The sequence below is a fragment of the Bufo bufo genome, chromosome 5, assembly GCF_905171765.1.
Source record: "Bufo bufo chromosome 5, aBufBuf1.1, whole genome shotgun sequence".
NCBI classification, from domain to species: domain Eukaryota; kingdom Metazoa; phylum Chordata; class Amphibia; order Anura; family Bufonidae; genus Bufo; species Bufo bufo.
Genome location: NC_053393.1, coordinates 3095618 through 3109997, shown reverse-complemented (window position 1 = coordinate 3109997; position 14380 = coordinate 3095618). Strand labels below are relative to the sequence as shown.

The 14380-nt window shown below is 45.1% G+C and overlaps 2 protein-coding genes across 3 annotated transcripts in view; both read right to left on the bottom strand.

Annotated features, from left to right (window-relative positions):
- KIFC2 (kinesin family member C2) overlaps nucleotides 1–3101 on the bottom strand; it is a 124772-nt gene extending 121671 nt beyond the window's left edge. For both annotated transcript variants that reach the window (XM_040433195.1, XM_040433196.1), the window contains exon 1: nucleotides 2968–3101. In XM_040433195.1, coding sequence (XP_040289129.1) covers nucleotides 2968–3057 — 90 coding nt within the window. In that variant the 5' untranslated portion in view covers nucleotides 3058–3101. The remainder of the gene's footprint in view (nucleotides 1–2967) is intronic.
- Nucleotides 3102–6156: 3055 nt separating this feature from the next.
- Nucleotides 6157–14380, bottom strand: part of MFSD3 (major facilitator superfamily domain containing 3) — a 78430-nt gene continuing 70206 nt past the window's right edge. The window contains 2 exon segments of the mRNA XM_040432988.1: nucleotides 6157–6371; nucleotides 9500–9609. Of these exon segments, the coding sequence (XP_040288922.1) occupies nucleotides 6198–6371; nucleotides 9500–9609 (284 nt within the window). The 3' untranslated portion in view covers nucleotides 6157–6197.

Genomic DNA, 14380 nt, shown 5'->3' with positions numbered 1-14380 from the left:
GCTCACATCTCTATATCACACACAGTGTATCACCCCCATCATCCCTGACCCCAGGAGCTCACATCTCTCTATATCACACACAGTGTATCACCCCCATCATCCCTGACCCCAGGAGCTCACATCTCTGGATCACACACAGTGTATCACCCCCATCATCCCTGACTCCAGGAGCTCACATCTCTATATCACACACAGTGTATCACCCCCATCATCCCTGACCCCAGGAGCTCACATCCCTATATCACACACAGTGTATCACCCCCATCATCCCTGACCCCAGGAGCTCACATCTCTATATCACACACAGTGTATCACCCCCATCATCCCTGACCCCAGGAGCTCACATCTCTATATCACACACAGTGTATCACCCCCATCATCCCTGACCCCAGGAGCTCACATCTCTATATCACACACAGTGTATCACCCCCATCATCCCTGACCCCTGGAGCTCACATCTCTATATCACACACAGTGTATCACCCCCATCATCCCTGGCCCCAGGAGCTGACATCTCTATATCACACACAGTGTATAACCCCCATCATCCCTGACCCCAGGAGCTCACATCTCTATATCACACACAGTGTATCACCCCCATCATCCCTGACCCCAGGAGCTCACATCTCTATATCACACACAGTGTATCACCCCCATCATCCCTGACCCCAGGAGCTCACATCTCTATATCACACACAGTGTATCACCCTCATCATCCCTGACCCCAGGAGCTCACATCTCTATATCACACACAGTGTATCACCCCCATCATCCCTGACCCCAGGAGCTGACATCTCTATATCACACACAGTGTATCACCCCCATCATCCCTGACCCCAGGAGCTCACATCTCTATATCACACACAGTGTATCACCCCCATCATCCCTGACCCCAGGAGCTGACATCTCTATATCACACACAGTGTATCACCCCCATCATCCCTGACCCCAGGAGCTCACATCTCTATATCACACACAGTGTATCACCCCCATCATCCCTGACCCCAGGAGCTCACATCTCTATATCACACACAGTGTATCACCCCCATCATCCCCGACCCCAGGAGCTCACATCTCTATATCACACACAGTGTATCACCCCCATCATCCCCGACCCCAGGAGCTCACATCTCTATATCACACACAGTGTATCACCCCCATCATCCCTGACCCCAGGAGCTCACATCTCTATATCACACACAGTGTATCACCCCCATCATCCCTGACCCCAGGAGCTCACATCTCTATATCACACACAGTGTATCACCCCCATCATCCCTGACCCCAGGAGCTCACATGTCTCTATATCACACACAGTGTATCACCCCCATCATCCCTGACCCCAGGAGCTGACATCTCTATATCACACACAGTGTATCACCCCCATCATCCCTGACCCCAGGAGCTCACATCTCTATATCACACACAGTGTATCACCCCCATCATCCCTGACCCCAGGAGCTCACATCTCTATATCACACACAGTGTATCACCCCCATCATCCCTGACCCCAGGAGCTCACATCTCTATATCACACACAGTGTATCACCCCCATCATCCCTGACCCCAGGAGCTCACATCTCTATATCACACACAGTGTATCACCCCCATCATCCCTGACCCCAGGAGCTCACATCTCTATATCACACACAGTGTATCACCCCCATCATCCCTGACCCCAGGAGCTCACATCTCTATATCACACACAGTGTATCACCCCCATCATCCCTGACCCCAGGAGCTCACATCTCTATATCACACACAGTGTATCACCCCCATCATCCCTGACCCCAGGAGCTCACATCTCTATATCACACACAGTGTATCACCCCCATCCTCCCTGACCCCAGGAGCTCACATCTCTATATCACACACAGTGTATCACCCCCATCATCCCTGACCCCAGGAGCTCACATCTCTATATCACACACAGTGTATCACCCCCATCATCCCTGACCCCAGGAGCTCACATCTCTATATCACACACAGTGTATCACCCCCATCATCCCTGACCCCAGGAGCTGACATCTCTATATCACACACAGTGTATCACCCCCATCATCCCTGACCTCAGGAGCTCACATCTCTATATCACACACAGTGTATCACCCCCATCATCCCTGACTCCAGGAGCTCACATCTCTATATCTCACACAATGTATCACCCCCATCATCCCTGACCCCAGGAGCTCACATCTCTATATCACACACAGTGTATCACCCCCATCATCCCTGACCCCAGGAGCTCACATCTCTATATCACACACAATGTATCACCCCCATCATCCCTGACCCCAGGAGCTCACATCTCTATATCACACACAGTGTATCACCCCCATCATCCCTGACCCCAGGAGCTCACATCTCTATATCACACACAGTGTATCACCCCCATCATCCCTGACCCCAGGAGCTCACATCTCTATATCACACACAGTGTATCACCCCCATCCTCCCTGACCCCAGGAGCTCACATCTCTATATCACACACAGTGTATCACCCCCATCATCCCTGACCCCAGGAGCTCACATCTCTATATCACACACAGTGTATCACCCCCATCATCCCTGACCCCAGGAGCTCACATCTCTATATCACACACAGTGTATCACCCCCATCATCCCTGACTCCAGGAGCTCACATCTCTATATCTCACACAATGTATCACCCCCATCATCCCTGGCCCCAGGAGCTCACATCTCTATATCACACACAATGTATCACCCCCATCATCCCTGACCCCAGGAGCTCACATCTCTATATCTCACACAATGTATCACCCCCATCATCCCTGGCCCCAGGAGCTCACATCTCTTTATCACACACAATGTATCACCCCCATCCTCCCTGGCCTGGGGGCTGCTGAGCTGATGGATGGCTCCCCTCATCCAGGCTATCCCCCACACTGCACCAGGGCCGCAGCCATTTCTGCCTCCTGCAGATGGAGAAGACCCCAGTGTCTCTACCTGAGGGGGGTCCTCCTTCCGTCCGGCAACTGCAGGTCTCCTGAAGAAGGTGGAGATGATGTAAACCAGGAGGGAATAAAAGGCGAACATGATGGAGAAAGAAGCGAGACGTCAGCTGCAGGGAGAAGATCCAGAGCCGGCCCTCCTACTACTCCCCCAGCATCCTCTAACCACCCCTCCTACTACTCCCCCAGCATCCTCTAACCACCCCTCCTACTACTCCCCCAGCATCCTCTAACCACCCCTCCTACTACTCCCCCAGCATCCTCTAACCACCCCTCCTACTACTCCCCCAGCATCCTCTATATAATCTCCTCCTGTAATACCCATCATCCTCTATGTAACCTTCTGCTATAACACCCATCATCCTTTATATAACCTCCTCCCATAAAAACCATCATCCTCTGTATAACATCCTCCTATAACACCCATCATCCTCTATATAACCTCCTCCTATAACACCCATCATCCTGTATATAATCTCCTCCTATAACACCCATCATCCTCTGTATAACCGCCTCCTATAACACCCATCATCCTCTATATAACCTCCTCCTATAACACCCATCATCCTCTGTATAACCGCCTCCTATAACACCCATCATCCTCTATATAACCTCCTCCTATAACACCCATCATCCTCTATATAATCTCCTCCTATAACACCCATCATCCTCTGTATAACATCCTCCTATAATACCCATCATCCTCTATATAACCTCCTGCTGTAACACCCATCATCCTCTATATAACCTCCTCCTATAACACCCATCATCCTCTATATAATCTCCTATAATACCCATCATCCTCTGTATAACATCCTCCTATAATACCCATCATCCTCTATATAACCTCCTCCTATAACCCCCATCATCCTCTATATAACCTCCTCCTATAACACCCATCATCCTCTATATAATCTCCTATAACACCCATCATCCTCTATATAACCTCCTTCTATAATACCCATCATCCTCTATATAACCGCCTCCTATAACACCCATCATCCTCTATATAACCTCCTCCTATAACACCCATCATCCTCTATATAACATCCTCCTATAATACCCATCATCCTCTATATAACCGCCTCCTATAACACCCATCATCCTCTATATAACATCCTCCTATAACACCCATCATCCTCTATATAACCTCCCGCTGTAACACCCATCATCCTCTATATAACCTCCTCCTATAACACCCATCATCCTCTATATAACCACCTCCTATAATACCCATCATCCTCTATATAACATCCTCCTATAATACCCATCATCCTCTATATAACCTCCCGCTGTAACACCCATCATCCTCTATATAACCTCCTCCTATAACACCCATCATCCTCTATATAACCTCCCGCTGTAACACCCATCATCCTCTATATAACCTCCTCCTATAACACCCATCATCCTCTATATAACCTCCCGCTGTAACACCCATCATCCTCTATATAACCTCCCGCTGTAACACCCATCATCCTCTATATAACATCCTCCTATAATACCCATCATCCTCTATATAACCTCCCGCTGTAACACCCATCATCCTCTATATAACCTCCCGCTGTAACACCCATCATCCTCTATATAACCTCCCGCTGTAACACCCATCATCCTCTATATAACCGCCTCCTATAACACCCATCATCCTCTATATAACCTCCTCCTATAACACCCATCATCCTCTATATAACCTCCCGCTGTAACACCCATCATCCTCTATATAACCTCCCGCTGTAACACCCATCATCCTCTATATAACCTCCTGCTGTAACACCCATCATCCTCTATATAACCTCCCGCTGTAACACCCATCATCCTCTATATAACCTCCCGCTGTAACACCCATCATCCTCTATATAACCTCCCGCTGTAACACCCATCATCCTCTATATAACCTCCCGCTGTAACACCCATCATCCTCTATATAACCTCCCGCTGTAACACCCATCATCCTCTATATAACCTCCCGCTGTAACACCCATCATCCTCTATATAATCTCCCGCTGTAACACCCATCATCCTTTAACACCATCTTTATAAGTTTTATTAGATTCTTTATTTCACATTTGTATCTTATTAGATGAGGCTCTGGTCTCAGCCGACATCACCAGCACCAGGACGCTGCTTCACTCTTGGCATCACACCTCCGAGACGTTTTGCCTGAACCAGTCTACGTTACCTTTTATAGTTTATGCACTTTTGACATTTTCTTTTATTCTATCTGAATGGTGATGTCATCATGCTGCTTAGAGGTCTGATGGTGATGTCATCATGCTGCTTGGAGGGCTGGTGGTGATGTCATCATGCTGCTTAGAGGGCTGGTGGTGATGTCACCATGCTGCTTAGAGGGCTGGTGGTGATGTCATCATGCTGCTTGGAGGTCTGATGGTGATGTCATCATGCTGCTTGGAGGGCTGGTGGTGATGTCATCATGCTGCTTGGAGGTCTGATGGTGATGTCATCATGCTGCTTGGAGGGCTGGTGGTGATGTCATCATGCTGCTTGGAGGTCTGATGGTGATGTCATCATGCTGCTTGGAGGGCTGGTGGTGATGTCATCATGCTGCTTGTGATGTCACCATGCTGCTTAGAGGGCTGGTGGTGATGTCACCATGCTGCTTAGAGGTCTGATGGTGATGTCACCATGCTGCTTAGAGGTCTGATGGTGATGTCACCATGCTGCTTAGAGGGCTGGTGGTGATGTCATCATGCTGCTTAGAGGGCTGGTGGTGATGTCACCATGCTGCTTAGAGGTCTGATGGTGATGTCACCATGCTGCTTAGAGAGCTGGTGGTGATGTCACCATGCTGCTTAGAGGTCTGATGGTGATGTCACCATGCTGCTTAGAGGGCTGGTGGTGATGTCACCATGCTGCTTAGAGGGCTGGTGGTGATGTCACCATGCTGCTTGGAGGTCTGGTGGTGATGTCACCATGCTGCTTAGAGAGCTGGTGGTGATGTCACCATGCTGCTTAGAGGTCTGATGGTGATGTCACCATGCTGCTTAGAGGGCTGGTGGTGATGTCACCATGCTGCTTAGAGGGCTGGTGGTGATGTCACCATGCTGCTTAGAGGTCTGATGGTGATGTCATTATGCTGCTTAGAGGGCTGGTGGTGATGTCATTATGCTGCTTAGAGGTCTGATGGTGATGTCATCGTATTGCACTGAGGTCTGATGGTGTCGTTCTCAGGAGGTGGATCAGGCAGGGATTGCTCAGCTCTGCTCACCGTAAGGTGGATGGAAGTCTCTGGAGGTGAAGGAGGGGCAGACAGGAGAGAACGATAAACAGGGAGAAGGATGCAGAGACACCAAGAGAGTCCACCAGGAGCCCCGAGACCGCGCTGAAAACCACTTTACCAAGAACTTCTAGAGATGACAGAAGACTGTAGTGACTGGCCTGCAGGAGAGACAACCATGAGCAACCACAAAGCTGGACAAATGGGGTCACCCTACGTCTCATATGATAAACTGCGATATAATGGGGTAACCGTACACATAATACGGTAAGCTGCAGTATAATGGGGTAACACTACGTCTAATACGGTAAGCTTCGGTATACTGGGGTAACCCTACGTCTAATATGGTAAGCTGCAGTATACTGGGGTAACCCTACGTCTAATATGGTAAGCTGCGGTATAATGGGGTAACCCTACGTCTCATATGATAAACTGCGATATAATGGGGTAACCGTACACATAATACGGTAAGCTGCAGTATAATGGGGTAACACTACGTCTAATACGGTAAGCTTCGGTATACTGGGGTAACCCTACGTCTAATATGGTAAGCTGCAGTATACTGGGGTAACCCTACGTCTAATATGGTAAGCTGCGGTATAATGGGGTAACCCTACGTCTAATATGGTAAGCTGCGGTATAATGGGGTAACCCTACGTCTAATATGGTAAGCTGCAGTATACTGGGGTAACCCTACGTCTAATATGGTAAGCTGCGATATAATGGGGTAACCCTACGTCTAATACGGTAAGCTGCGATATAATGGGGTAACACTACGTCTAATACGGTAAGCTTCAGTATACTGGGGTAACCCTACGTCTAATATGGTAAGCTGCGGTATAATGGGGTAACCCTACGTCTAATACGGTAAGCTGCAGTATACTGGGGTAACCCTACGTCTAATATGGTAAGCTGCGATATAATGGGGTAACCCTACGTCTAATACGGTAAGCTGCGATATAATGGGGTAACCCTACGTCTAATATGGTAAGCTGCGATATAATGGGGTAACCCTACGTCTAATACGGTAAGCTGCGATATAATGGGGTAACCCTACGTCTAATATGGTAAGCTGCGATATAATGGGGTAACCCTACGTCTAATACGGTAAGCTGCGATATAATGGGGTAACCCTACGTCTAATATGGTAAGCTGCGATATAATGGGGTAACCCTACGTCTAATATGGTAAGCTGCGGTATAACGGGGTAACCCTACGTCTAATATGGTAAGCTGCGATATAATGGGGTAACCCTACGTCTAATATGGTAAGCTGCGATATAATGGGGTAACCCTACGTCTAATATGGTAAGCTGCGGTATAACGGGGTAACCCTACGTCTAATATGGTAAGCTGCGGTATAATGGGGTAACCCTACGTCTAATACGGTAAGCTGCAGTATACTGGGGTAACACTACGTCTAATACGGTAAGCTGCGATATAATGGGGTAACCCTACGTCTAATATGGTAAGCTGCGGTATAATGGGGTAACCCTACCTCTAGGCTGCGGTATACCGGGGTAACCCTACATCTAGGCTGCGGTATACTGGGGTAACTCTACATCTAATTCAGTAAGCTGCTGTATAATGGGGTAACCCTACGTCTAATATGGTAAGCTGCAGTATACTGGGGTAACCCTACGTCTAATATGGTAAGCTGCGGTATACCGGGGTAACCCTACATCTAGGCTGCGGTATACTGGGGTAACTCTACATCTAATACAGTAAGCTGCTGTATAATGGGGTAACCCTACATCTAATACGGTAAGCTGCAGTATACTGGGGTAACCCTACGTCTAATATGGTAAGCTGCGATATAATGGGGTAACCCTACGTCTAATATGGTAAGCTGCAGTATACTGGGGTAACCCTACGTCTAATATGGTAAGCTGCGGTATACTGGGGTAACACTACCTCTAGGCTGCGGTATAATGGGGTAACTCTACATCTAATACGGTAAGCTGCGGTATAATGGGGTAACCTTACATCTAATATGGTAAGCTGCGGTATACTGGGGTAACACTACCTCTAGGCTGCGGTATACTGGGTTAACACTACCTCTAGGCTGCAGTATACCGGGGTAACACTGCCTCTAGGCTGCGGTATACTGGGGTAACCCTACATCTAATACAGTAAGCTGCTGTATAATGGGGTAACCCTACATCTAATACGGTAAGCTGCAGTATACTGGGGTAACCCTACGTCTAATATGGTAAGCTGCGATATAATGGGGTAACCCTACGTCTAATATGGTAAGCTGCAGTATACTGGGGTAACCCTACGTCTAATATGGTAAGCTGCGGTATACCGGGGTAACCCTACATCTAGGCTGCGGTATACTGGGGTAACTCTACATCTAATACAGTAAGCTGCTGTATAATGGGGTAACCCTACATCTAATACGGTAAGCTGCAGTATACTGGGGTAACCCTACGTCTAATATGGTAAGCTGCGATATAATGGGGTAACCCTACGTCTAATATGGTAAGCTGCGATATAATGGGGTAACCCTACGTCTAATATGGTAAGCTGCAGTATACTGGGGTAACCCTACGTCTAATACGGTAAGCTGCGGTATACTGGGGTAACACTACCTCTAGGCTGCGGTATAATGGGGTAACTCTACATCTAATACGGTAAGCTGCGGTATAATGGGGTAACCCTACGTCTAATACGGTAAGCTGCGGTATACTGGGGTAACACTACCTCTAGGCTGCGGTATAATGGGGTAACTCTACATCTAATACGGTAAGCTGCGGTATAATGGGGTAACCTTACATCTAATATGGTAAGCTGCGGTATACTGGGGTAACACTACCTCTAGGCTGCGGTATACCGGGGTAACACTGCCTCTAGGCTGCGGTATACTGGGTTAACACTACCTCTAGGCTGCAGTATACCGGGGTAACACTGCCTCTAGGCTGCGGTATACTGGGGTAACCCTACATCTAAGCTGCGGTATACTGGGGTAACACTGCCTCTAGGCTGCGGTATACTGGGGTAACCCTACATCTAAGTTGCGGTATACTGGGGTAACTCTACATCTAATACTGTAAGCTGCGGTATACTGGGGTAACCCTACATCTAGGCTGCGGTATACTGGGGTAACCCTACATCTAGGCTGCGGTATACTGGGGTAACCCTACATCTAGGCTGCGGTATACTGGGGTAACCCTACATCTAGGCTGCGGTATACCGGGGTCACACTACCTCTAGGCTGCGGTATACCGGGGTAACCCTACCGCTAATGTGTTGAGCCTCTCTCACACCTCCCGGTTCAGAGATGTTACCTGGACTCTCTTGTGACATTGACGAGTGCAGAGCATCATTAGGGTGAAGGTCGCTGTAGTGATGACACCGGCCAGGAAATTCTGCAGCACCAGAGTCAGGAGCAGAGACACTGAGGAGAAGAGGTCACATCATCTCTACCGCAAGACTCTGCATCACCGACCGCCAGCAGAACGTAACATCCACCGCGCAAGACGTGTCTACGTTTACATGATTGTATTCAAATACATATATATAATAACTATTATACTAATCACACATACATGTGAATACAGGCGTGTGCACAAGCTCTAATAGTGATCACATACATGTGAATACAGACGTGTGCACAAGCTCTAATAGTGATCACATACATGTGAATACAGACGTCTGTACAAGCTCTAATAGTGATCACATACATGTGAATACAGACGTCTGTACAAGCTCTAATAGTGATCACATACATGTGAATACAGACGTGTGTACAAGCTATAATAGTGATCACATACATGTGAATACAGGCGTGTGTACAAGCTCTAATAGTGATCACATACATGTGAATACAGGCGTGTGTACAAGCTCTAATAGTGATCACATACATGTGAATACAGACGTCTGTACAAGCTCTAATAGTGATCACATACATGTGAATACAGACATGTGTACAAGCTCTAATAGTGATCACATACATGTGAATACAGACGTGTGCACAAGCTCTAATAGTGATCACATACATGTGAATACAGACGTCTGTACAAGCTCTAATAGTGATCACATACATGTGAATACAGACGTCTGTACAAGCTCTAATAGTGATCACATACATGTGAATACAGACGTGTGTACAAGCTATAATAGTGATCACATACATGTGAATACAGGCGTGTGTACAAGCTCTAATAGTGATCACATACATGTGAATACAGGCGTGTGTACAAGCTCTAATAGTGATCACATACATGTGAATACAGACGTCTGTACAAGCTCTAATAGTGATCACATACATGTGAATACAGACATGTGTACAAGCTCTAATAGTGATCACATACATGTGAATACAGACGTCTGTACAAGCTCTAATAGTGATCACATACATGTGAATACAGACGTGTGTACAAGCTCTAATAGTGATCACATACATGTGAATACAGGCGTGTGTACAAGCTCTAATAGTGATCACATACATGTGAATACAGACGTCTGTACAAGCTCTAATAGTGATCACATACATGTGAATACAGACGTGTGTACAAGCTCTAATAGTGATCACATACATGTGAATACAGACGTCTGTACAAGCTCTAATAGTGATCACATACATGTGAATACAGGCGTGTGTACAAGATCTAATAGTGATCACATAGATGTGAACACAGACGTGTGTACAAGCTCTAATAGTGATCACATACATGTGAACACAGGCGTGTGTACAAGCTCTAATAGTGATCACATACATGTGAATACAGGCGTGTGTACAAGCTCTAATAGTGATCACATACATGTGAATACAGACGTCTGTACAAGCTCTAATAGTGATCACATAGATGTGAATACAGGCGTGTGTACAAGCTCTAATAGTGATCACATAGATGTGAATACAGACGTGTGTACAAGCTCTAATAGTGATCACATACATGTGAATACAGGCGTGTGTACAAGCTCTAATAGTGATCATAAATATGTGAATACAGACGTGTGTACAAGCTCTAATAGTGATCACATACATGTGAATACAGACGTGTGTACAAGATCTAATAGTGATCACATAGATGTGAATACAGACATGTGTACAAGATCTAATAGTGATCACATAGATGTGAATACAGACATGTGTACAAGATCTAATAGTGATCACATAGATGTGAATACAGACATGTGTACAAGATCTAATAGTGATCACATAGATGTGAATACAGACATGTGTACAAGATCTAATAGTGATCACATAGATGTGAATACAGGCGTGTGTACAAGCTCTAATAGTGATCACATACATGTGAATACAGGCGTGTGTACAAGCTCTAATAGTGATCACATACATGTGAACACAGGCGTGTGTACAAGCTCTAATAGTGATCACATACATGTGAACACAGGCGTGTGTACAAGCTCTAATAGTGATCACATACATGTGAACACAGACATGTGTACAAGCTCTAATAGTGATCACATACATGTGAATACAGGCGTGTGTACAAGATCTAATAGTGATCACATAGATGTGAATACAGGCGTGTGTACAAGCTCTAATAGTGATCACATACATGTGAACACAGGCGTGTGTACAAGCTCTAATAGTGATCACATACATGTGAACACAGGCGTGTGTACAAGCTCTAATAGTGATCATAAATATGTGAATACAGGCGTGTGTACAAGCTCTAATAGTGATCACATACATGTGAATACAGACGTGTGTACAAGCTCTAATAGTGATCACAAATCACATACATGTGAACACAGACGTGTGTACAAGCTCTAATAGTGATCACATACATGTGAACACAGACGTGTGTACAAGCTCTAATAGTGATCACATACATGTGAATACAGACGTCTGTACAAGATCTAATAGTGATCACATAGATGTGAATACAGACATGTGTACAAGCTCTAATAGTGATCACATACATGTGAAAACAGGCGTGTGTACAAGCTCTAATAGTGATCACATACATGTGAATACAGACATGTGTACAAGCTCTAATAGTGATCACATACATGTGAATACAGGCGTGTGTACAAGCTCTAATAGTGATCACATACATCTGAATACAGACGTGTGTACAAGCTCTAATAGTGATCACATACATGTGAATACAGGCGTGTACAAGCTCTAATAGTGATCACATACATGTGAATACAGACGTGTGTACAAGCTCTAATAGTGATCACATACATGTGAATACAGGCGTGTGTACAAGCTCTAATAGTGATCACATACATGTGAATACAGACGTGTGTACAAGCTCTAATAGTGATCACATACATGTGAATACAGACGTCTGTACAAGCTCTAATAGTGATCACATAGATGTGAATACAGACATGTGTACAAGCTCTAATAGTGATCACATACATGTGAATACAGGCGTGTGTACAAGCTCTAATAGTGATCACATACATGTGAATACAGGCGTGTGTACAAGCTCTAATAGTGATCACATACATGTGAATACAGGCGTGTGTACAAGCTCTAATAGTGATCACATACATGTGAATACAGACATGTGTACAAGCTCTAATAGTGATCACATACATGTGAATACAGGCGTGTGTACAAGCTCTAATAGTGATCACATACATGTGAATACAGGCGTGTGTACAAGATCTAATAGTGATCACATAGATGTGAATACAGACATGTGTACAAGCTCTAATAGTGATCACATACATGTGAATACAGGCGTGTGTACAAGCTCTAATAGTGATCACATACATGTGAATACAGGCGTGTGTACAAGCTCTAATAGTGATCATAAATATGTGAATACAGACGTGTGTACAAGCTCTAATAGTGATCACATACATGTGAATACAGACGTGTGTACAAGCTCGAATAGTGATCACATACATATGAATACAGGCGTGTGTACAAGCTCTAATAGTGATCACATACATGTGAATACAGGCGTGTGTACAAGATCTAATAGTGATCACATAGATGTGAATACAGACATGTGTACAAGATCTAATAGTGATCACATAGATGTGAATACAGGCGTGTGTACAAGCTCTAATAGTGATCACATACATGTGAATACAGGCGTGTGTACAAGCTCTAATAGTGATCACATACATGTGAACACAGGCGTGTGTACAAGCTCTAATAGTGATCACATACATGTGAATACAGGCGTGTGTACAAGATCTAATAGTGATCACATAGATGTGAATACAGGCGTGTGTACAAGCTCTAATAGTGATCACATACATGTGAACACAGGCGTGTGTACAAGCTCTAATAGTGATCACATACATGTGAATACAGATGTGTGTACAAGCTCTAATAGTGATCAGAAATCACATACATGTGAACACAGACGTGTGTACAAGCTCTAATAGTGATCACATACATGTGAACACAGACGTGTGTACAAGCTCTAATAGTGATCACATACATGTGAATACAGACGTCTGTACAAGCTCTAATAGTGATCACATAGATGTGAATACAGACATGTGTACAAGCTCTAATAGTGATCACATACATGTGAATACAGGCGTGTGTACAAGCTCTAATAGTGATCACATACATGTGAATACAGACATGTGTACAAGCTCTAATAGTGATCACATACATGTGAATACAGGCGTGTGTACAAGCTCTAATAGTGATCACATACATGTGAATACAGGCGTGTGTACAAGATCTAATAGTGATCACATAGATGTGAATACAGACATGTGTACAAGCTCTAATAGTGATCACATACATGTGAATACAGGCGTGTGTACAAGCTCTAATAGTGATCACATACATGTGAATACAGGCGTGTGTACAAGCTCTAATAGTGATCATAAATATGTGAATACAGACGTGTGTACAAGCTCTAATAGTGATCACATACATGTGAATACAGACGTGTGTACAAGCTCTAATAGTGATCACATACATGTGAATACAGACGTGTGTACAAGATCTAATAGTGATCACATAGATGTGAATACAGACATGTGTACAAGCTCTAATAGTGATCACATACATGTGAATACAGGCGTGTGTACAAGCTCTAATAGTGATCACATACATGTGAATACAGACATGTGTACAAGCTCTAATAGTGATCACATACATGTGAATACAGGCGTGTGTACAAGCTCTAATAGTGATCACATACATGTGAATACAGGCGTGTGTACAAGCTCTAATAGTGATCACATACATGTGAATACAGACGTGT